Source organism: Cucurbita maxima, unplaced genomic scaffold, assembly GCF_002738345.1.
Source record: "Cucurbita maxima cultivar Rimu unplaced genomic scaffold, Cmax_1.0 Cma_Scf00032, whole genome shotgun sequence".
NCBI lineage: Eukaryota > Viridiplantae > Streptophyta > Magnoliopsida > Cucurbitales > Cucurbitaceae > Cucurbita > Cucurbita maxima.
Window position 1 is genome coordinate 789,029 of NW_019272048.1, and position 23,954 is coordinate 812,982.

General features: G+C 35.9%; 3 protein-coding genes across 5 annotated transcripts; 2 read left to right on the forward strand and 1 right to left on the reverse strand.

The window, feature by feature from the left end:
* The first annotated feature begins 3,867 nt into the window (after nt 1-3,867).
* On the forward strand, nt 3,868-8,413 carry LOC111466857 (protein LOW PSII ACCUMULATION 1, chloroplastic). 2 transcript variants are annotated; one of them, XM_023111525.1, is made up of 5 exons: nt 3,868-4,275; nt 5,648-6,220; nt 6,305-6,355; nt 7,125-7,291; nt 7,995-8,413. In XM_023111525.1, exons 1-4 carry the CDS (start codon nt 4,031-4,033, stop codon nt 7,264-7,266), a joined length of 1,011 nt encoding a protein of 336 aa, XP_022967293.1. In that variant the 5' UTR covers nt 3,868-4,030; the 3' UTR covers nt 7,267-7,291; nt 7,995-8,413. The 2 variants fall into 2 exon arrangements, with proteins under 2 accessions (XP_022967293.1, XP_022967294.1); XM_023111526.1 differs by having other exon boundaries at nt 8,048-8,413.
* Nucleotides 8,414-9,801: 1,388 nt separating this feature from the next.
* LOC111466798 lies at nt 9,802-20,060 on the forward strand. 2 transcript variants are annotated; one of them, XM_023111415.1, is made up of 9 exons: nt 9,802-9,918; nt 10,401-10,554; nt 10,659-10,830; nt 11,620-11,696; nt 11,856-13,524; nt 16,828-16,988; nt 17,374-17,524; nt 17,679-18,383; nt 19,946-20,060. In XM_023111415.1, the coding sequence occupies exons 3-9, from the start codon at nt 10,692-10,694 to the stop codon at nt 19,984-19,986; spliced, it is 2,943 nt and encodes a 980-aa protein (XP_022967183.1). In that variant the 5' UTR covers nt 9,802-9,918; nt 10,401-10,554; nt 10,659-10,691; the 3' UTR covers nt 19,987-20,060. The 2 variants fall into 2 exon arrangements, with proteins under 2 accessions (XP_022967183.1, XP_022967182.1); XM_023111414.1 differs by having other exon boundaries at nt 9,802-10,554; nt 11,856-13,521; nt 16,825-16,988.
* On the reverse strand, nt 19,999-23,665 carry LOC111466873 (tetraspanin-20-like). The gene is made up of 6 exons (XM_023111546.1): nt 23,005-23,665; nt 22,463-22,562; nt 21,405-21,485; nt 21,229-21,333; nt 20,503-20,682; nt 19,999-20,404 (listed from the first exon to the last, which is right to left on the reverse strand). Exons 1-6 carry the CDS (start codon nt 23,316-23,318, stop codon nt 20,354-20,356), a joined length of 831 nt encoding a protein of 276 aa, XP_022967314.1. The 5' UTR covers nt 23,319-23,665; the 3' UTR covers nt 19,999-20,353.
* Nucleotides 23,666-23,954: the final 289 nt, after the last annotated feature.

The following is a 23,954-nucleotide window of genomic DNA, read 5'->3' on the forward strand; positions in this document are numbered from 1 at the left end:
CCAACAATTCTCAACAATCCTTCCCTCGAACAAAGTATACCACAGAGTCTCTCCCAAGGCCTATAGACAACCGAATTTTGCTTTTTACTAAACCAAGAAACTAATGAACTACCAAGAAATTGACAAGTTTCACTAGTACTTTTACGATCAAGTAAGCTTTCGGTAAAATTTGCTTGAGAATATCCTACTAATTTAAACTCAATATTTCTAGGATACCACGATCCTAAATCAATAGTTCATGAGATTCCTTAGGACAAAATTGAAGCTTAGTACAAATACATACACTAAATAGGGTCTACTGGAGGTTAAATAAAGTAGAGATCCAATCATACCTCAATAAGATTTAGTATCCACATATTTATCTTTTTCATCCTTGTCAAGCTTAGTGGACATGCTCATGGACGTGCTCATGGTAGTTTTTGCAATCTTGCCTTCATTGAACTTGAACCTTTTAAGTCAATCTTGACTTCATTGAACTTGAACCTTTTAAGTAAATCTTTAGTGTATTTCTCTTGATTTGTAAAGATACATTTTTGAGTTGTTTGATTTGAAGTCGAAGAAAGAAACTAAACTCTCTCTTATACTCATCTCAAATTCATTAGGCATACATTTAGAAAATTATTCACATAAAAAAGAATTAGTAGATTTATTTGCACTAATAACATATCATTTTCTTTAATTTTAATAAAAAAAGTAGCGTTGAGTTTACTTATTTTAAAATCATTACCAATAAGAAAATTACTAAGTCTATCATACCAAGCTCATACCAAGCTCGCACTCTCGTAGTGCGAACTTGTTTCAAGCCACAATGAGCATTTTTCAGCTTGATTTATGATTACCATCCTTAAGTTGAAAAAGTAATGTCTATAAGTTGAAAAGGGCTCATTGTGACTTAAAAGAAGTTCGTAGAGCTTGGTATGATAGACTTAGGTAATTTTTTTATTGGAAATGATTTTAAAATGGGTAAACTCGATATTGCGATATGCTATTAGTGCAAATATATGTTGATGATGTCATATTTGGTTTTACTCATTCCTTCTTATGTGAAATTTTTTTTAAATATATGCATAAGTTTGAGACAGTATGATGAGAGAACTTAATTTCTTTGTTGGACTTCAAATCAAACATTTTAAGGATGGTATCATCATAAATCGAGAGAAATACACTAAAAAACTTCAATGAAAGAATAACAATGATGAAAAAGGTAAAGGTGTGAATATTAAATTTTATCAAGGTATGATTGGATCTCGTACTTTATTAAACCGCTAGTAAACCCGATATTATGTTTAGTGTATGCCTTCATTCTAGGTTTCAATCTTGTCTTAAGCAATCTCATTTACATGTTTAAAAAATATTTAAATATTTGCTTGTAACTATTGATTTAAGATTATTGTATCTTAGAAATGTTGAGTTTAAATTAGTAGGATATTCCTATGCAAATTTTGCCGAAAGCTTACATGATCGTAAAAGTGAAACTTGTCATTCATTAGTTTCTTGGTTTAACTAGCTGATATTTTCTCCAAGGAGTTGAATGTGAGCTTGGAATTATTCATTCTTGGTTTAATTTATTATTTTTCAATGGTTCATTTGGATGATTTCAAAATTTGAGAAAATTAAAAAAAAAATATGCTCTAAATTTGTTGTTTTATAATTTATGAATCATGGGATGGTTCATATATGGGGGAGAATATGCTCGAGTTACACTGAATTTTAAGTATGAAATTTATGATATATTAGAATGCATCGATATTTTTATTTGGGTTTTATGAATTTCATACTATTTTTCTTGAAATGTTTATTTCATCTCATAGGTAGATTGTTGGTTTATTGACTCTTAATATCAATTTAATTAATTTTAATTAATTGTTGGTTTGATGATAACAAACATACACTTGATTATTAATAATTATTAGTGTTTTGAATTGTCCACATTCGGAAATAGCAATTTCAATACTTTCTTTTAATCACTCAAATCAAAGTAGAGCTAAATTGAACAACTTATAATAAATATTCGACGTTAAATTGACATCATGGACTATAGAACTTTGGAAAAGTAACAAAGGTTAGAGTTTTTAATTATTTTTCAAAAGTAGAAATAAAATTATTTATACATCAGGACAATTGAATTAAAAAAAAAAAAATTGTTATTCATGTTATTTTTATTAATATTATTTATTATTATATTTATAATAAATTTTTAATTTTTTATTATTTTTATATTATATTATTATAATTTTAAAAAAATCAAATTAATTTTTTTTTAATATTTACTTTTAAATCTGCCGTTTCCATTTCTTTCCTTTTCTTTCTTATTTTATAGAGTGAGATTTTCTCTTATACAGACATTTTTATTGTATTATAAGGAAATGGTAGGTGATTAAATTGTATTTTAGTATTACGATGTGTCTCTTCAAATACCTGTACGGTTTGATCTTTGAGTTTGCTCTTGAACTCTTGGTATAGTATTTGAGCTCTAGTTCGAGGAGAGAGTCAAGAAAGTTTAAGAGGCGCTTGGAGAGTGTAAGTGAATCAAAAAAAAAGTTTTAGAGGCACTCAGATAGTGGAGTATCGCGTTTAGAAGGTAGAAAGTTAGGTTGCATTTGACCAAACAACTATAAAATTGTATTATTTTCTAAGTTTTTTATAATTGTTTATTATTTTGACTTAACTGTTATATTGTATTAATTATTCTCTTCTACTTATTTCTAAAATGTTTCATAATTAGAAAAATTAATCACGCATAAATATTTTTATTGTTAAAACTCTACTCTCCTCGAATTGGCATGCTCGTCCAACAACTCACTATATTTTTCTCAAACTCATTTTCGTTCTTGATTCTTCTCTCACCAATCTCATTTTCATTCCTTTTATGGGATGAAAGGCATTTTTATGGAATCCAGGAGAGATTGTGATGGGATGATGGAGCTATAATGAGTACATCTTAGAGTGTTTACTAATAGAGAGTGAGAATGCCAGTAGTACATATTTCATTTCATTTTATGGAATCCTTCCCATTTTTCCAGTTCAGTTAGGTTCGGACGCTGAAATTGTGAAATTGAATTGAATAGGTAAATGAGTAAATGAGATGAAATAATGAACTATTTTAGAGAAATTTTTGTTTGAAGTTGGCTAAATGACGATTTCAAATGCCTTAAATAAGCTCTCTAGTAGCTGGTAGCGGTTGAAATTCATGCTCCCATCTCGGTCGTTGACTCTCAAAGTCAACAATGGAAGGTATGTGCAAAATTAGTTCTATTTACTTAATGTGTTAATGCTTATCAGAAATTGACACTTTTACCTCTTAATTCATTATCTAAGCATACACAATTTTCTTACATTTACTTAATTAGGATCGATTAAGTGTCATAATTAATTATAACTAATCAATTTCTCATGAAATAGACTAAACTTCAAGAGCAGCAATAATAAAATGCCCGAAACAATCCAAATTAGATAATCTCATTCTTTATCTGGTCGGAATTATAATACTGGGTCCTTGGTTACTTTACATCATTTGCCATTTTCTCTCCTTTAACCTTTCTATGTATATTTTTTTGGTTTCCCCGGATCTTCTTTCACGTTTTCAAACGTCAAAAATCCTATCTCCGTTGCATGTATATACAAAAGGCGAGACATAAAACCGAATCAATCCAAATTTATTGATAATTAAAAAATATTATTTTGCTTAGGATATAATTAAATATTACATTCATTTGTTATATTTTTTATTTTAATTTTATAATTATTTTGACTATTTATTCTAGATTTTTTTTTTAAATAATTTAAAAATGTAATTCCTTCAAAATATATATTGAAATTGAGGATTTAGTCTTCAAAATAAAAAAATAAAATAAAATAAAATAAATAATAATTTTTTTTCTTCATTCTTCAACCTTCGTCATCTGAGCTTTATGGTACCGCAAATTCTGTGTAACGTGGCGCCATCGAGACCTTCCCTCGAAATTTGCTTCCATTGATAATCTGGGAAACTACCTTATATATCAACTGCCAGTATCTGGAGTGGTCAATCATGGTGGTTTCCATGGCGATCATTCCCTCCTGCAACAATTTTGGTCGACCTCCACATTGCTCTCGCACTCGCAGTCATAACGCTCACAATCTCAAATTCTGCCGCCGTATCTGTTGCCATGTTCACCGGAATCCGGTCTCGTTTAATTTTGGCCCTAGTGTAGCAGATTCGCTTCGTTATCTTCAATACAGGAGACGGAATTTAGCTTCCGTCACTTGCTCGGCTTCTGATAAACCGGAAATCAGGTTTTTCTCTCTTTCTCTGTTATTATTGTAGTGTTTGGATGGAAATAGAAGAACAGTGGCTGATGATTTTTAATGTTGTTATGCTTTTTGCATCTCATTACTTGAAATTTGGTTGATTTTCTACCATAGCTTGATTTTCGTAGTTTTGTGTTATTTTGCGTTTGTTCATGAGACTGCTTTTGGATGGCGAAAATCGACGTAAATTTGTGGAAACTCAGAGGATCTTGCCTGACTTCTTATGTGAATTTTTTCGTTTGTGTATTTCAATTGAGTATTTAAGATGGTGAGTTCTTCATATTTTATGCCTTGAGCTACAAAGCTTGTCTGGTTTTCTCATATATGTTATCTGATCACAACTTGATTTGTATGCACAAACCTATAGACAGCCAAGCTGTTTGATGTGATCAGCGTATAATGATTCCAAATTGAGCCAGAATGTCCTGTTTATGGACTAATTAAACTAAAAAAGTAACCCTTAGATTAACAACTGCATTGGAATACTTAATTGGATGGATAACTTATCCTATTCTCCCTTCTAATTACTAACATTGGTGTTGACACTCTCGTTTGATAATCATTTAGTCTTTTGTTTTTGTTTTTTTTGAAAGATGTGTTTGCTTTCTCACCCTTTCTTTACAATGATCTTCATCTTCCTTATGGTAACATTTGAATTTTTAGCCTGATTCTAAAATGGAAATAACTTTTAAAATCTACTTTTTTTAAGTTAAAACTTGGTATGGATTTTAAAAATATTGTTAGGAAGTATTTTTGCCTGGATCGACTCCCCATAACATGGAAGAGCGCTTCTGAGACTTGGCGCTCGACTCTGTTCGGGAGAAAATTTGCGAACTCCTAATGGGTGTGTTGAATCTTGATTTTAATATGCCCATCGAGCAAGATTATCTATTCCCCACTGGGTTTCTATGTTTTTGACAGCCCATCTTTGTCTCAGTAGAGTTTTTCAGTGACATGTTTCGGTCCTCTTCCCTATTACTTAGAAAAAATGAACCACTGGTTTAGGTACAAGATACTATCATTACCGCTTGCACAATTAGACATCCAACCTGTAATCGCAATGACCCAATTGTAATTCAAATTCTGGATTTTCGAAATGAGAAATATCAAGAATTCTCACTATTTCTTAGATTCATGGACCCAATTGAGTAACAAAACAAAGAAAGTCATAGGTATAAATAGATTTTATAAGCTTAGTTTTCAAAAATAAAAAATCGAATGGTGTTTTTTTTTTGGGCGGAGGTTGAGAGTTGAGTTCGGATCCTGGTTGTGTTCTAACCCAGCGTCTTTTTTTTCAGTACACCTGCCATTCAATCTGAAATGAGGCTTTGTGTAACAGTATCTGTTTTTTTCTTAGTTCCACAGCCAAGATAAGAAGTGAAGTTCTGTCTCCATTTCGGTCTGTTCGGATGTTCTTTTATCTCACTTTCATTGCCAGTGGTACATTGGGAGGACTGATAGCAACCACTCAACTGCTTGCTGCATTGGCAAATACATCAAGAGCTGAAGAAGTCCCTGATATTCTAAATGGACTTGGAATAGACTTCGGAGCCGTAGCCTTTTTCGCATTTCTTTACTTCAGAGAGAACAATGCAAAAAATGCTCAGTTGGCAAGGCTGTCAAGAGAAGAAAGCCTTTCCAATTTAAAGCTTCGAGTGGACCAAAACAAAGTTATTACCATTAGCACTCTGCGTGGGATCGCTCGTCTTGTAATTTGTGCTGGCCCCGAATCCCTTATCATGGAAGCTTTTAAAACAAGCGAACCTTTCACCGAACGACTTCTAGAACGAGGGGTATTAGTCATACCCTTTGCCACAGATGCTAGTTCACTGAATTTTGAGTTTGATGAACGTGAAGAGATGAAGGATATAACCACCAAAAGGAAAAGACTCTGGCGCTTGACTCCGGTATACATGTCTCAGTGGTCAGCGTAAGTAACTATAATTAACATATATTTTCACATTGCTCCCCTCCTCCTTCCTCCATGTGATTTGCCTTTTCTTGTGAACAATAGGTGGTTAGATGATCAAAAGAAGTTGGCTGGAGTCTCCTCTGATTCGCCTGTGTAAGTCGTCCTCGTTGTTAAACTTGCATTTCAAATTGATGAAGTACAATGGTTGCCTCTTTAATTCTTAAACTGCCAGTCTAAGCTGTTTAGTGGTAATAAATAAATACTGCTTTGTTCCCTTTACTTTTGGCTTTGGTTCATTTTCGCTCTTATACTTTCAATATATGTTCATTTTGATTCTTGTACTTTCAAAAATGTCCAATAATCAGTTTTAAAAAGTCACCATTTTGTTTCCTATTTGCAAAATTTGAACATAAGTTTTACACATGATAGAAATCCTTTAGTACAAGTTTATGGTTTACATATTAAGAAATGGACTAAAAATGAATACAAAAATAGTTACTTTTTAAGTATAGGAACCAAAATGAACATTTCATTACAAAATTAAACCCGAAAAGTTTTTGATTCAAGTACTTTTAAAATGAATACAAATGTAGTTACTTTTTAAGTATAGGAACCAAAATGAACATTTTAAAAGTACATGAACCAAAAACTTTTCGGGTTTAATTTTGTAATGAAATATACTGTTTCATTAACCATAATTCATTAGCTATCCAATTTGAAGTCCCCATAGTTGCTATCTTATGTAAGCTGCACAGAGAAAAGGAAGGGAAAGGAACGGAAATGAACTTTTCTTTTTGCTGAATCCATGCCAAAGCTAGTTTACCTTGCAAAAGTTAATCAATTAATCCTTTATTTTTTATTTTTTATTTTTGTATTTTTTTTTATCTTCCGTAGCTTGCTGTGTTAATATTTGTTCTTGCAGGTATTTATCTCTGCGAATGGATGGCCGTGTTCGTGGTAGTGGTGTTGGCTATCCTCCATGGAATGCTCTTGTTGCACAATTACCACCTGTGAAAGGACTATGGTCAGGTCTTCTAGATGGGATGGATGGCAGAGTTCTTTGAAGAAAAACACTAGCTCTTCGTCCAAGTTAGTGCCCTTTTCACACGCTTCCTGTTGGTTATTAGTAATTATTTTCACTTCATTTCATCTAAAATCAACTCACAATCACTTCAATAAGTAGGGAAAAAATAGAGGAAAACGAGAAGATGAAAAGTATTCGTATTAATGAAAAATCATCACGATCCATTTGATTACAACATTTCTCTCTATTATTATGTTAATCCGTGCATTTAAAAGAGTCTTATACACTCACATGTGAAGATTATGCACTAATAATTGTGAAACGAAATCTTAAGAATGATTTCACTTGATTCACTTACGAAAGTTTTGGGCTTTTATTACACAATTATTAATTTGGAGTTTTAAGTAATACAATTTCCCTTGAGGTATAGATTGATTTTTTTTCCTATTCATTTGAAACTATAATCACACCTTTTGTATTACCTTTTGAGATGGCATCAAATTCCCCATATCTAATTGAAGTCCTATTAGTTGAACTACAGAATCTCTTATCACATATACATACATATATACATTTATACATATATAAATATACATATATATATATATATAGATATATAGAATCAACTGTTTTGAGAAATTAGGCCAATAATGTTGTCACTTTAGAAATTTTGGCCCTTTTTTTTGTATAATTCAACTCAAAATTTCTTGCTCCAAATTGGAAAAATTGTATTAGTTTGTTCTTGTTTTCAACTTTATGCTTAAACAGATATTTACGATCGAGTGGAGTAGGCGTTTTGTAATAATCTTTAAGCCATCCAGGATGTTGCCCTTGTGAAATCATCTCCAACACCATTGTCATGCTTGACTGCCTGAGAAATGGAACTGAATCTCATGACAGCAGAAATACAGGTGAGAGACTTACTTCTTATTTTTCGGGTGTTCTAATAACATAGGTCGAGAATATATATCTATACCAGTTGAGCTATACTCAATTTGGCAAAGGTTTAACGTTCTTCGACATCATAACATTTATATTGGATCTAGAATCCGATATTATTTGTTATTAGTATTTGCTCCAGCTATTACATTGTGTGGATGCAAATATGTTAATAGTTAGTTGAATATGTATTTAGATACACCCAGTATATGGTAATAAAGCGATTATACACTTTCATTCAATGTAAATAGCTATGTTTTCTTAGGAGTAATTTGGCATTAGAGTGATTCATTTCTTTTTTTTTTTTCACGAGAGTTTCATTCCATGTCTATTTAGTCTCTGACATTTTTAAAAGTGTAAAATTTATTTAGTATGTTAGGAGGTCGTCTAATATAGAATTGTTTCAAATAAAACACATTTAACTATAAAATATGTGCACTTTGTTGGTATAAATAGAGACTTTTAATTCTTTTAGGCATTTCTTAACTATCTTATTCTAAAGATCTATCTGATTCAGATGTAGTCTCTGTTTATTCATGTATCCCTCCCGTCCTCAGGTGTCATAATACAAATCAATTATCCCGTTATAGTTAAAAGTATAGTTTTCATTTGGTTTTTGAAAATAAGCTTATAAACACTATTTTTTACTTCTGTTTCTTTTATTTTGTTGGAAAATATGGACGTGATGGATAAAGAAAGCACATAAAAAGCAAACACAATAAATTTAACTGTAGAAAAGTAATTTTTTTTTTTTTTTATAATTTAACTTAATAGAAAAGTAATTTTTTTTTATTAGTAGAGGAGCTAGCAATTGACTACTTTTACAATCGAGTTCTTTCTGCGGTTCATTAAACAAGATAAAGTCTTTTAAAAAGTTTGATGAAAATTAGGACCCGCAACAACGTAACCTTAAGTTGTAACAAAAATATGTATCGTCACAGTGTTCTTGGTTATCACCACATTGTTCGAGATCTCAATTTTTATTCAACATTCTAATGAGTTTACTATCGATGGTAGTTTTAAAATACTTGCCAAAATTTCAACTAAATTCTTTTCTATAATTTAACTTAAGAAAACGTAAATTATTTTGAAAAACGAACTTTTGAATATTAAGATTCATAGTTGGATCATAAGATAGGATCGATTGTACCCAAAAGGGTAATTACAATAGCAAAACCTGAAATAAATGGGACAGTAACTTATAACAAAATTTTGGACTGTAACACAATTCTTGGTTATAAGCACATTGTTCTCGTTCTCGTGGCACGATTCTTGATTATTGGCACGTTATTCCAGATCTCAATTTTTTTATCGTTCAATGTTCTAATAAATTTACCGTCAATGGTAATTTAAAATATTTATGAAAAGTGAAAAAAAGGGGTTAACTTGAGAAAACGCATTTTTTTTTTTTTTCTTTTGAGAAACCGAATTTTGAAGAGCATGATTCATAATTGCGTTATAGGATAGGTTCCGTTGGATATTACCCCATGAGGGTAAATACAATAGCAAAACGAAGAGCCGTATTAATTTTTAACCGTAATCGAACGTTACAAATGAATTAGAATTAAGAAATCACTTCAAGTCCGACGGGCAGGGGGGCGGCGGAGGGTATAGGAGTCCACTCTCACTAACCATCTCTCTCTCTCTCTACCAGCTTGCAGTTGCAGACAGCTCTAACGGGGGAGTTTCGGTGGTTTTGCGGTTGTTTTCCGACGGAATGTCACTTTCCGGCCATTTTCACGGCCCCAAATTGGTTCCATTTCTCTCTCTATCTCTTAGGTTACAATGCAGCTTCTTGTTCAAACTGTCAGAATCATGATTCTTTCACTTAGAAAAGCTGTGTGAAAATTGGCTCCATTTGTCGCTCTGTTTGTATTTTTCTTTTGCTTTCTCGTCGATCTCGCTCTTTTAAGGCTCTGTTGTTCTTTGCTGCTAGTTGAATCTGATTTCACTCTCACTCTCGCCTTTTTCTTTCCATTTTTTTCTTTTGCTCAGGCAACTTTTGAAGCTAGATTCTTCCCTTTTTATCCTTTTTTTTCTCTTTTGCCCCTTTCTCCTTGTCGCTGCTCAGTCCGATTTTGAATCTGTAAAAAGTTGCTTTATCGGCTTTTGGCCACCTATTGGGCCTCTCTTGTTCTCAAGATTAGGGGTTCATTTCCTAATTTTGATTATCTGTTTAAGATTTTTTTCTTTATGGAATGTTTATCTTGTGGTTACCAGTTAAATTCAATGTAGGTCCCCCGAGACATTGATTTTTTATTCTGGCCTGTTTTGCTCTTAGAATCCACCATCCACCATGAAATTCCATTGCTGTTTAACTCATTGGAGGTGACTGTTCTTGGTTAACTTCTCAGAAACAGATCCTTGATTTTGCAGCCAAAATATTCAGGTTGGGATACTTCCAACTCATCTCATTTTTATGCAACTAAATGTTCTTGTTCTTTAATTCTCTGCCTGTGTATGACCATCCACCATGAAATGTTCTTGTTTCAGCTTTACTGGAACCAAGGGAGTAAAGGTATTGAGATGAATGGGATTCAGAGAAAAAAAGTTGGTAGTAATGAAAAACCTTTCCCTGGCTGTTTGGGCAGAATGGTGAACCTCTTTGATCTGAGTACGGTTGTCTCTAGGAACAAGCTTCTTACTGATGCACCACATCGTGAAGGTGACTTCTATTTTCCTCTGGATACCATATTACGTTCAAATTACTTAAGTTTATCTTATTAAACTTTCATTATTGTTTAACTATTGCTAGAATTTAATGGGTTCTTCTCTTTGACTGAGTCGAATTTCCAATCTCGTCTCATCTATTCTATCTCCCCTTTCCCCTTGATTTGCAATTGTCTTTGGTAAGGTCAAAATACTCCCTGATTCAGGCCCAACGTAAATATGGAAAAATAAGACTTTTTTTTCCTTTTGGACTTGATGAGGGGAACAAAATTTTGATTCGTTGCTAGGCGACTTGACCTGTTATCAATTGAAGTTATCAGCAATGCCGATTGACATGATTGGGCTATTAGTCTTGCTTTCTGATTGTGACCTTAAGTAGCTGTGCCTGTAGAGAGGAAGAGAAAGAAGAGAAGATAATGGATTGAAGGGAGGAGAAATGAAAAGAATATTTTTTTTTTTGTGGGGTGGGTTGGATTACCACCACTTTTTTCTGGTTTACCTTAATTAAAACCTAAAAAGATTAACCCCCTGGGCCTTTTCTCCCTTAGGACCTCTAGACTAATCTTCTTCTCTCTATTTTTCTCACAGGGGACATTGGCTGCTTTTGTGTAAATCCTTTTCCTTAATTATTCATTTATTTGTTTCGATGGCGACTTCTTTTTAGTGAACGTTATGTTTTCTTTGTGGGACCCACACATACAGATACTTCTTCTGGTGCTTATAGTGCTTGTTCATTTTGTTTTTTGATTGTGAACGGGATGACAGAGATGTGGCTATTTGGCAGGTTCTACTCTCCCAAGGAATCAGGCCGATGTGGCAAGAATGTTTAATCACTCCACAAATCAGACTGAAGATAATCTGGTAAATGTTGTGCTCCCCTTGTCCTTATAAACACTTATCACAAAATCTAGTCATATAGAGCTGGAGGTCCAGAATCAGATATTGATTTTTTTTTTCTGATTTTGTTTTGTCATCCACAACTCACTATCTTGGTACTTTGTATTTCGGTTGATTGATCAGACAGTGCCTGAATTTCAGAGAGCTTCGAAAAAGAGAGCAAATGGAACACCTGTGAAGATGCTTATAGATCAAGATATGTCTGAAGAGTGTACGAAAAATCCACCCAATGTGGTTGCAAAGCTAATGGGGCTTGAAACTCTCCCTCGTCAGCTTCCTTGTTCACCTATTCAAAGAAATAATGTAATAAGTTATCCGAAGGGTAGAATTGCAAAGCATGGAATGCCAATAGAATGCAGGGAACTAAGTGACTTATTAGAAGAGGGAATGAAATGTCAAGTCAATGAATGTTCAGAGCAGAAAGAATATAAAGATGTTTATGAAATATGGCAGCGATCTCCACAGACAAATGATATTAGAGAAAAGCAGCCAAAGAAGGGCATAGAAAGTGAAATTCTGGATGATAGAAAGATGGCTCTTGTTCGCCAGAAGTTTGTAGAAGCAAAATGTCTGGCAACAGATGAGAAACTGCGCCAATCCAAAGAATTTCAAGATGCTGTAGAAATCTTAAGTTCCAGTAAGGATTTGCTTGTCAAGTTTCTGCAGGAGCCAAATTCTTTGTTTACCCAGCATCTGAATGAACTCCCGTCCATCCCTCCATCCCCTGAGACAAAGCGCATCACTGTTCTTAGACCTTCAAAGGTCTCTAGGGATGAAAGATTTACTGAATTTGAGAAAAAAGGCTGTAGACAATCAAGGTTACCAGCTCAGAGGGGCCAGTCAGCTATTTTAGACAAAAGTGATTCTAGACTTTCTCCTACTCCAGGTATTAATAGGACTAATGAATATGCTGTAGCTGTTCAGCCAACAAGAATAGTGGTTTTGAAGCCTAGTCCTGGGAGGAATCATGATAATAAGCCTATAGTCTCATCACCTGGCTCATTGCCTTTCGATGAGGGATTTGAAGATGATGATGTGAAGGAATCAAGAAAATTTGCAAGGAATATTACTCAGAAAATGTGTGACAATCTTTTGGGTCGTCGAAGGGATGAAACTTTGCTTTCTTCCGTGTTTTCAAATGGTTATACTGGTGATGAAAGCTCATTTGAAATATCTGAGAATGACTATGCAGTAGAAAATCTGAGTGATTTGGAAGTCATGTCTTCCTCTTCACGCCATTCTTGGGAATATGTTAACAGATATAGTAGCCCATATTCGTCCTCGTCATTCAGCCGGATGTCATGTTCTCCAGAGTCATCCGTGTGCAGAGAAGCTAAGAAGCGGCTGTCGGAAAGATGGGCCATGATGACATCACATGGGAACTATCAAGAGCGAAGGCGTGTTAGGAGAAACTCGAGTACATTGGGTGAGATGCTTGCACTATCAGATGCAAAGAAATTGTCAGTAACGGATAATGAAGCTAATGAACATGAAACAACAAGTGAGTTAGAACCCTGTTTTAATAGTGATGAAAATATTGATTGTCTAGATGATTCTCCCACAATGCTTGCACGGTCAAAATCTGTCCCGGGAGCTTCTCCATTGTTTGGCATGCTTAATCTTGAAGCATCAGATCTTGAGACCATCAAAACAGATGATTCAAAGTCGCTAGCAAAGCAAAAGGGTGTTAAGTCATCACCTAATGAGGAAGTTTCAAGTTCGTTCTTTACCAGGAATAAGAAAACAAATAAAGAAAAATGTAGTGGATATCAACCAAAAGATGAACCCAAATCTTTGTTGAAACTAATAATAGCTAATAATAGAATAGAATTTGAATTGGTTTCAAATTCAAATTCATCCACAAAAATCTCAACCGACTACGGAATCACCCTAGAAAATCTCAACCCACTCTGGAATCCCCTATAAAAGGACCTCCCTCCCCATCATTCAAATCACTCCTCCTCTCAATCTCAATTCAGTTTTCTGTTGTCACCAACAACTGGTATCAGAGCAAGGTTGACTGTTCGACGCCCGGGGAAGGCCCCCGAAGGAGCCGTTCCCAGTCCGTCCCCCGGCTGGCACGTAGCGACCCGCTCTCGCCGCGGGAGTAGCTCGAGCAGTCCACCAACAGCCGACGGGTTCGGGACTGGGACCCCCGTGCCCAGCCCTCAGAGCCAATTCGCCATCCCGAGGTTCGACGGTCACTATGATCATTGGGCGATGTTGATGGAAAATTTTCTCAGATCAAAGGAGTTCTTTGATATGGTGGAAACAGGTTATGAAGAGCCAAAGAAGAGGCAGAGGTCGTGAGAGAGGCAGTCGAGAAAGAAGTGGAGATGTTGGCAGGTCAGCAGACCTAGTCAGAAACGATTATGACAACAAAGGCAAGAGACACTTTGACAAGTCTAAGGTGGAATGTTACAGATGTGGACGCCTTGGACATTACAAAAATGAATGTTATACCAGGCTCCAGGCTCCAAAAGGAGAAAAGAAATCAATCCAATTTTGTGGAGAGAAGAGAAATGTCATTCCATGCTATGAAGGTTGTAGATCAAGGTGTATGGGTCGTAGACTCTGGATGCAGCAATCATATGACAGGTTGTAAGAAATTCTTCTCAACTTTAGATGAAAATTTTCATACTACGGTCTCTCTTGGCAACAATTCATCTCTCCAAGTGATGGGGAAAGGAACCGTAGATATCAAGACTAGAAATGGCTTTGTAGAGTCTATTTCTAATGTATTCTACATTCCTGATCTGAAGGCAAGGGTATGTGATCACATTTTAAAATGATGAATGTGAAATTTATGACTCCACAAGAAGCATGGAGCGGAAGAAAACCTGCAGTAGACCACTTTAGAATCTTTGGGTGCATAGCATATGCACACGTTCCTGATGAGAAAAGGAAGAAACTTGAGGACAAGAGTTTGAAGTGTGTGTTCCTTGGAGTAAGCGAGACCTCTAAGGCATACAAGCTCTACGATCCTTTGACAAAGAAGGTGGTGGTGAGTCGTGATGTAGTCTTTGACGAAAATAAGACTTGGACATGGGAAGAAAAGATCACTGTGAATCAGCAGATTCCTGTAGATCTTGAAGAAGAACAAACTGAAGCTCCTATTCAGCCTCACTATGAGCATGGAGAGAGCTCATCACAAGCTCAACAAGAAGAACCAGTAGAAGAAGATCATGATCAAAATCAAAGACATCCAAGAACAAGAAAAAGACCAAACTGGATGATTGATTATGAGATGGATTATGAATCAAGTGATAGTGGTTATTTTGCATTCTTTATGGATAGTGATCCAATTGTCTATGAAGAAGCAGTAAAAGAGAAGAAATGGAAGGAAGCTATGGACAGTGAAATCAAATCCATAGAGAAGAACAAGACTTGGGAGCTCACTGATCTTCCTAGAGGGCAGAAAACAATCGGAGTAAAATGGGTTTTCAAAACCAAGTTGAATGAAAACGGTGAGGTGGATAAGTACAAGGCGCGACTTGTTGCAAAAGGATACAAGCAAAAATATGGAATTGATTATAAGGAGGTATTTGCACCAGTGGCACGTCAAGACACTATCAGGCTCATAATTTCTATTGCAGCACAGAAATCTTGGCCTATTTATCAACTTGATGTGAAATCAGCCTTCTTACATGGAGAGCTTCAAGAGGAAGTATATGTGGAGCAACCAGAAGGTTTTGTTCAAAAAGGCAAAGAGGAACAAGTATACAAGTTGAAGAAAGCTTTGTACGGTTTGAAGCAAGCTCCAAGGGCATGGTACAGTCGCATTGATTCTCATTTTGAAAAGATGGGATTCACTAAATGCCCGTATGAACATACGTTGTATGTGAAAACTGAAAAGGGAGGTAACATTATCATTATTTGCTTATACGTTGATGATTTAATATTTACTGGCAATAATGAAGAAATGTTTGAATTTTTTAAGAAGAGCATGATGAAGGAATTTGAAATGACAGATCTTGGCTTGATGAGATATTTTCTTGGAGTAGAAGTTACTCAGACTCCCGCAGGTAACTTTATCTGTCAGAAGAAGTATGCTCAAGAATTACTTGAAAGATTTAAATTGGATGAGCGCACATTTGGAACTCCATCAGAATTGGGTTTAAAGTTGCACAAGGACATTGACGGGCGAGAGGTTGATAATAGGTATTTCAAACAAATTGTGGGAAGTTTGATGTACCTAACTTCAACAAGACCAGACATCATGTATGCGGTTAGTATGATAAGTCGTTACATGGAGCATCCAACGGAAAAACATCTCAATGCAGCAAGAAGGATACTTCGTTATGTGAGAGGAACCTCTGATTTAGGGGTATTCTACAAAAAAGGAGATGATCCGAAGATAGTTGGCTATACAGATAGCGACTATGCAGGTGATATAGACGATCGTAAAAGTACTTCAGGAAGTATTTTCTTGATGAGTTCAGGAGCTATTTGCTGGTCTTCAAAGAAGCAACCTATTGTAACACTCTCAACGACAGAAGCAGAATTTGTGGCAGCAGCAGCATGCTCGTGCCAAGCAGTTTGGTTAAGAAAAATGCTTGAAATTCTTAATCAGAAGCAACCAAGTACGACGGTTATATATTGTGATAATATGTCAACTATTAAGTTGTCTAAAAATCCTGTGTTACATGGAAGGAGCAAGCACATCGATGTTCGATTTCATTTCTTGCGTGATTTGTGTAAAGAAGGCATTATTGAACTCAACTTTTGCCGAAGTGATGAACAAATCGCAGACCTATTCACAAAGCCCTTGAAACAACCATTGTTCGAGAAGCTAAGAAGAAAGATGGGGATATGCAGAATCCAAGATGTATATCAAGAAGATGAAATGAAGTCCTAAACTGATTTCGCAGAATTCAGTTTAAGGGAGGGTGTTGAAACTAATAATAGCTAATAATAGAATAGAATTTGAATTGGTTTCAAATTCAAATTCATCCACAAAAATCTCAACCGACTACGGAATCACCCTAGAAAATCTCAACCCACTCTGGAATCCCCTATAAAAGGACCTCCCTCCCCATCATTCAAATCACTCCTCCTCTCAATCTCAATTCAGTTTTCTGTTGTCACCAACAATCTTGTAGTGCTGAGACACTCTCATCCCTAGCTTTCGTTCATCACTCTCGAGGTTTGAGTAATGCTGCATCTCATTCTAATGATGGTGAAGGGTGCTCATCAAGCACTTCTTTCCTACATTTAACCAATGTGGTTGCAAGAGGAGGTGAAGTTCATCGTGAGGTAAATCTTTCCTTCTGTGGTTGTAATTAGTTGCATAATAATCTGTGTGATGCTAAATATCACAACATACATAATCATAGAAAGTTCTTCAAATTCAAATTCCATTCACATATCATTGGTAACTTGTTTATATGTTAAGCTACAAATTTCTTCAAATGTTTTGATCTAACTTGTGACAAAATTGGGTTTTCTCAGTATTGATGACTTTTTCTATTAAGTTTGCATACATGGAGAGTTGGAGTTGTATTAAGTGCCTGGCAGAATAACTCGAACGCAGTTGGCTTGTATCTGTTTCAGTAGTTTCATGAATATTTTTCTTTTCCAAATAAATCAAACCATTTGATTGTGATAGTACTTGAACAGGGTCGTTTGTTATGATTTGTAGGGGGGATTGTCTGTGAAAAGGCCTTTCATGACTGGAAATGTTGGTGAAAATCAGGAGCAGCCAAGTCCAATATCCGTTCTGGAAACACCATTTTTTGAAGATGACAACACACATTTAGAATTCTCCAGATATCTGAAGCCAAGTAATCAGGGTAATCAATCCCCCTCAAAATAAATAAATAATAAACGAACGGGAAAAGAAGAAAAGAAACAAGGAATGAAACGCACACACGTAGGCTAGAACAGAAGTTGTTTTGACTTATCCATGTATTTATCTGCATCTCATATAAATCTTTAACTGAACAGAGTTCTGTATGCCATTCAAGAATAACCTCATCAACAAATCGCCACCGATAGAATCAATTGCTCGAAGTGTATATTGGGATGGTTCTTCTTCAGATTCATCCGCTCGTGCACTCAAATCTTCACCAGTTTCCACTTTTCTAGAGGAAGAACAAAACTGGCATTGCCATGTGGAAGCCCTTCTTACATTGTCTGGCCTCAGTAGTGAAGTACAACAATGTGGCTTACTGTTTACTAGATGGCATTCGCTTGTAAATCCACTAGATCCATCTCTAAGAGATAAATATGCCAATCTAAGCAGCCAAGAGCTGATGCTCGAGGCCAAGCGAAGGCAGCTGAGATCGAGTAGGAAACTTGTGTTCGACTGTGTCAATGCTGTCTTGATGGATATAACATGTGAGGAACTCAACCACTGGCGAGCCAAATTATCGAGCAGGGCCCATGACAGCAGCTTTGCAGAGGGCACATCACTAACATTACTGGACTGTGTTATGGTAAAACTGAAGGATTGGGTTTGTGGGGAATTTAGATGTGTTACAGGAGACATTGGGGACTGCGATGGCCTGGTGGTGGAAAGGGCAGTCAGGAAAGAAGTTGGGGGAGGACATTGGGATGAGCAGCTGAGGATGGAAATGGATAATTTGGGGAAGGAAGTAGAGAGAAGATTGCTGGAAGAGCTTTTGGAAGAGGCCGTAGTTGAATTGACAGGTAAAGTATGATCATAATTCATTAACTCTCTCACCTTTGTATCTGATAATCAATAATGATGGTCCTCTGTTTTATGTTCTGTATGTTTAGCTAAGTTTGCCTACTTAACCTCTTTATTTTGTGCAAAACCCATCAGGTATAATAGAAGCAAATGTGCTTTATTTTGATCATTGAACTTTTGTATTTGATTCATCCAGAGTTCTTATGAGTTCGTAACAAGATAGATATGAGGGGAGCAGCATAGGATTTTGGAGTTGAGGGATAACATTGTAATAGTCCAAGTCCATAGGTAGCACATTTGGTTTTTTTTCGGGCTTCCTCTCAAGGTCTTTAAAGGAGAGGTTTTCAGACCTTGTAAGGAATGTTTCGTTTCCCTCCCCAATCGATGTCAGATCTTACAATCCACCCCTTCGAGGTCCAACGTCCTCGTTGGCACTCGTTCCCCTCTTCAATTGATGTGGGATCTCACAATTCACCCCTTTCGGGGTTCAACGTCCTTGCTAGCACACTACCTGATGTTAACCCCCCTTTGGGGCTCCGACCTTGCTGGCACACTATCCGATGTCCACCCCCCTTTGGGGCTCCGACTTTGCTGGCACACTACTCAGTGTCTGGCTCTGATACCATTTGAAATAACCCAATGTTGGCACACCGTCCAATGTCTGCCTCTGATACCATTTGTAATCGCTCAAATTCATTACTAGTAGATATTGTCATTTGTAATAGCTCAACCTCTGGTGTCTAGCTCTTATACCATTTGACCCAATGTTGGCTCACCATTCGTTGTCTGGTTTTGATATCATTTGTAACAGCTCAAGCTCAAACCTACTACTAGTAGATATTGTCTTCAAGCCCACTACCAATAGATATTATCTTTTTAGGGTTTTCCCTCTACGATATTGTCTTTTTTGAGTTTTCTCTCTCGCAAGCACACTGCTAGTAGAATTGTCTTTTTTTAGGTTTTCCCTCTACCGCAAGAGATATTAATTTGTTTTCCCTCTACATCAGTAGATATTGTTTTTTTTTTTTTTATTTTGTTTTCCCCCTACAGCAGGCCCAAGTTTGCACACTACCAGTAGAGGTCTTTTTTGAGTTTTTCCTTTCCCTACAAGGTTTTTTAAAAAATAGATCGAATAAAGAGAGGTTTCCACTCTTATAAAGGTCTTTTTTAGGCTTTTCCTTTCCCTACAAGGTTTTTTAAAAATGTGTCGATTAAAGAGAGGTTTCCACCCTTATAAAGAATATTTTTAGGTTTTTCTTTTCGAGCTTTCTCCTAAGATTTTCAAGAATGGCAGGAGAGTTTCCCACTTTTATAAAGAACATTTCATTCTGAAAAGGGGTTAAATTTATCCATGTGACTCATCATTCTTCACCCACTGAATTGAGTGCTGTGGGACACTGTCTCATCCATTTTGGGAGTCACTCAGCAGACACGTGATTGCCTAAAGTATTGACTCTTCCATGATAACAATAGTTAGGTTAAATTGTTTGTGTATATATAATATATATATATAAACTTGATTAGCTGCAGCCTGTAACAGCCTTTCTAAATGTCCTTTCAGGTATCTATTTCTCTGAGCAGTGTATACTAAAGGAGCCGTGATAGTAATGACCCTTTAAAGAAGGTTTCTACAAATAATCCATTAGATCAGACCTCACTCAGTTTAGTTATCATCAACCATCTACTTTTACAAGATTAGAATGGAAAAATAGAACTCATTCGAACACCTCAACTTCGATGATATGCTCATCTCATCACACACGCCAGGACCTTCCGTTCTTTCACAAAGCTGATTGTAATCTATCCTATAAGACCAACCAAAATCAAAGCACACACAACATAGTGGAACAGTTCCGACCTTCGGTTGAAATAACACGATGTAGCAAAGAGAGAATCTGGTAACGTCGAGGTTCCTCTGATCTGCGCAAGGAAGGTTTTCTGTTTCGACTGCTTGAGTTTTCTCTTCGGTTTACGAGATTTGATTCGATGAATTGTATCTGTCACTGTTGTTCAATCCATACTGCAAATGAATAGGATGGAAACTATATTTAGTAACAGATTTTGTGTAATTTACCTTCTTTCCCTTATCTAAAAGAGAACAGTGCAAGAACATGATACCTTCTCTCTCATTCGAGCACCCCAAAGGTCAAAATGAGCACCAGAAGCTTGATTTCCTGGTGGATTAAGCAATGGCTCCCGAGTTCTATCTCGAGCACCAATCTCCTCTTCTGTATCATACTCAGTTTTACGAGTTGAAACCATGGATCTCAGAATAATTGCTAGCAGTAGAGACAATGCCTGAGAGATTGCATTAAAGAATCAAGTGGTTGGTCATAAAAAGTATAATCAAAATGTTCCTGAGAGAATACACTATATAAACTTCGAGTAAATCGCATAAACGAGCAGGCATTTGCCACCATCAGAAGAAACACGAACCACCAGATAAATATAATCTGGTATCACTCAAATGTATATTAGATTGAACTTTGTCATTCATTTAAGAAATATCGTTATTTTTTTAACCATTAGAGTAGAAATTCGTTAGAATGATGAACAAAAATTGGAACCTAGAATGATACTCTAGTGATACCAAATGGAAATTGGGACCCAAAAACACCGCCACGTCGTTCCACGTCCTTGCCACACACCGTAATTTCCATCTAATATTCTATTAAGATTTTTACTCATTGATGAAAGGTTAATGGCATGCAACTACCGAAAAATAGGAGGTCTTTAAAACAAAAGGCAAAGTCCAGAGGTATTTTCTACAATTTCGCCCGTTAACATTCTACCACGAAATGGATTCAGAATTCAGAATATACGATTAGTTTCAGTCTATTCTACCTGGGTTGAAATCACAGTGATACCGATCCACTTGCATAGATCGATGTTATCTTCAATGAATTGCCTAAGTTCCTCCAATTCACCAGTTGGGTCCAACGGAAGATCCTGCACCATTGTTTTCAAGTAAATACATATTGATAGAGCAAGTAAATTTGCTTTCAAGTGCATAACAATACCTTTTCCCAACGGCGATCGATGCCAATAAATGCCACCAAAGCCACTTCAACGAGAATAAATAGCATTATAAGCATGTTATACTAGCATTGCTAGGTTAAGGGAAAGAGATGCTAAATAGAAATGATGAGATCCCACGTCAGTTGGGGAGGAGAACAAAACACCCTTTATAAGAGTGTGAAAACCTCTCCCTAGCAGACACGTTTTAAAACCTTGAGAAGAATTCCAAAAGGGAAAGCCCAAAGAGGACAATATTTGCTAGCGGTATGCTTGAGCCGTTACAAAAATGTTCACTTATCAAGAAACAAAGTTCTTCCCTTTTCAAAGGAAAAGGGTAAACACAAAGGATCAAGAGTTCCAAAAGTAGTTGAAATAAGGTGAAGAAGTGAACAATGGAAGAAAGTATATCCTCTTTCCTTGTCCATTTTGCTTGAATTAAGCCATTGGAATGCAACTCTTCAAACCATTTGTTAGGATCAGTAAGTTCCACACGAACACATGCGTTCCTATATCAAGTTTCTATTGGTCTCAGGAATTGGACTACGTGGGGTATGATTTTCACTCGTATAACTCGAGAACAAAGATAAATTCAGTTCCGATATCAAGTTTCTATTGGTCCTTGGGAATTGGACTACGTGGGGTATGATTTTCACTCGTATAACTCAAGAACAAAGATAACTTCAGTTCCTATATGAAGTTTCTATTGGTCCTTGGGAATTCGACTACGTGGGGTATGATTTTCACTTGTATAACTCAAGAACAAAGATAAATTCAGTTCCTATATCAAGTATCTATTGGTCCTCGGGAATTCAACTGCGTGGGGGTATGATTTTCACTCGTATAACTCGAGAACAAAGATAAATCCAGTTCCTATATCAAGTATCTATTGGTCCTCGGGAATTCAACTGCGTGGGGTATGATTTTCCCTCGTATAACTCAAGAAAAAAGATAAATTCAGCATTGAAGTATTTCGAATTCCCAAAACAGTAACTTTTCAGGGGAAAAAGGCAATATCTAGAACTGAAAAACAAGCTGTAATGAACTACAAATCATAGGATACGAAACAGAGGCAGCAACCACTTATTGCTTCAGCTGCAATACAGCCAACTAAAGCAATACAACACAACAAGATGCCCAATCCCATGAATGAGTAGATGAACCTGCCACCAAAGAGAAAACAGCAATTCAACAATCTTACAAGCCTATTGAATCCAACACTTAACGACATAATTACCAGTATGCAGCAATAATCATATAATAACTCAGCATAAAAAGACTTAAGAACTACCAAATTAATATACAGAAAGAGAATCAATCGGTAGAAGACTTCAGAAAAATTCATGTTTAGTTCACTTCTCAAAGAAGAGTCCCATCCATGATCCATCAAATCCCCAACAATCAAGAGTAAAATTGCTGCCAGAGAAGCTTAAATTCCTCCAAACAATCGAACTAAATTTCAAACAGTATAAAATGCAATACGAAGTTCATTGATTACAAAAACTTACCCAATTAATAAATCTGCCCTAATTAAGAGTCACAAGAAACACGAACGAATCGAAAATCTCACAGAAATTCCGGGTAACAAATTCAAAGAAATCTCACCAAGGAGCTGGAAGCTTGAAGGCGTTCAAATCAATTTCTAATTCCGTATCGAAACCGGGTGTCAAATCAGCAGCTAAATTGATTGGCATGATCCGATCGGCAACAGCAACGGATTCAGAACTTAAATAGAACGAAGCCGGAGAAGGAGCCAAAGCCGGCAAAGGAGACGGCGGAGGAGAAACAGGGAGGTGGTGGTTCCAGCGATCGAGCATCCATGCCGAATAAACTATAATCGAAACCCCAACAAAAGCCTGAAGAAAATTGAAGCATTTGATGATGAACGCAAGAGAAACATGACAGCAAGTGCGAGCCATGTCTGGTGGATCTTCGGCCTAAGAATTCAAACCCAAATCCAGATTCTCAGCGTTCCCTTCTTTTTGTTGATGGAAAGAAATGGAAATTTTCAGTGAAAAAGTAGAAAGGGATTTTGTAAAGGAAGAACAAGAAAAAGGATCGAAAGAGACAGAGTTGAAGGCAACAAATCGAAATCGTATGGCCTCCAAATCCCAAATCCCTTCGGATTCTGTATTCGAAATCGAAACGATTGATCGCGTGGAATCAAGGCTGTATTACTAAACTAAATCATTCAAGAACACTGAAATTTCCCTCTCTCTCCGATTTCGAATCCTTTTTTTTTTAAATAACGAAGAACAAGAAAACTATTTATAATTCTATTTAAGAAAGCGATCACATATTTTTAATCGCAAAAAATTATTGTTTTTTAAAATTCATTTATGAATTAAAGTAATATATATCTATATATATATATACAAATTACAAAGAAAAATAGATTTTATTTTCTAATTATTAGCATTTAGAATGGAGTGGAGGCCCAAGAGATAAATGACTTTCTTTTGTGGCCCATATAAATTTAAATTGAGGAGTATATATTTATTTTATTTTTCGCTCAACTTTGTTGCTTTGTCGGACGGTTGATGAGGTTTGACTTC

What these genes read in the sequence shown, in the direction of transcription:
- LOC111466873 (XM_023111546.1), bottom strand. Translation starts at nt 23,318, where the DNA reads ATGGCTCGCACTTGCTGTCATGTTTCTCTTGCGTTCATCATCAAATGC. An exon ending in TCGATCGCCGTTGGGAAAAG is followed by an intron (nt 21,334 to 21,404) that starts GTATTGTTATGC and finishes ACAATGGTGCAG; the next exon opens with GATCTTCCGTTGGACCCAAC. An exon ending in TCACTGTGATTTCAACCCAG is followed by an intron (nt 20,683 to 21,228) that starts GTAGAATAGACT and finishes GCAATCTCTCAG; the next exon opens with GCATTGTCTCTACTGCTAGC.
- LOC111466857 (XM_023111525.1), top strand. Translation starts at nt 4,031, where the DNA reads ATGGTGGTTTCCATGGCGATCATTCCCTCCTGCAACAATTTTGGTCGA. An exon ending in TACATGTCTCAGTGGTCAGC is followed by an intron (nt 6,221 to 6,304) that starts GTAAGTAACTAT and finishes TGTGAACAATAG; the next exon opens with GTGGTTAGATGATCAAAAGA. An exon ending in GTCTCCTCTGATTCGCCTGT is followed by an intron (nt 6,356 to 7,124) that starts GTAAGTCGTCCT and finishes TTGTTCTTGCAG; the next exon opens with GTATTTATCTCTGCGAATGG.
- LOC111466798 (XM_023111414.1), top strand. Translation starts at nt 10,692, where the DNA reads ATGAATGGGATTCAGAGAAAAAAAGTTGGTAGTAATGAAAAACCTTTC. An exon ending in TCAACCAAAAGATGAACCCA is followed by an intron (nt 13,522 to 16,824) that starts AATCTTTGTTGA and finishes GTTGTCACCAAC; the next exon opens with AATCTTGTAGTGCTGAGACA. An exon ending in TCTGAAGCCAAGTAATCAGG is followed by an intron (nt 17,525 to 17,678) that starts GTAATCAATCCC and finishes TTAACTGAACAG; the next exon opens with AGTTCTGTATGCCATTCAAG.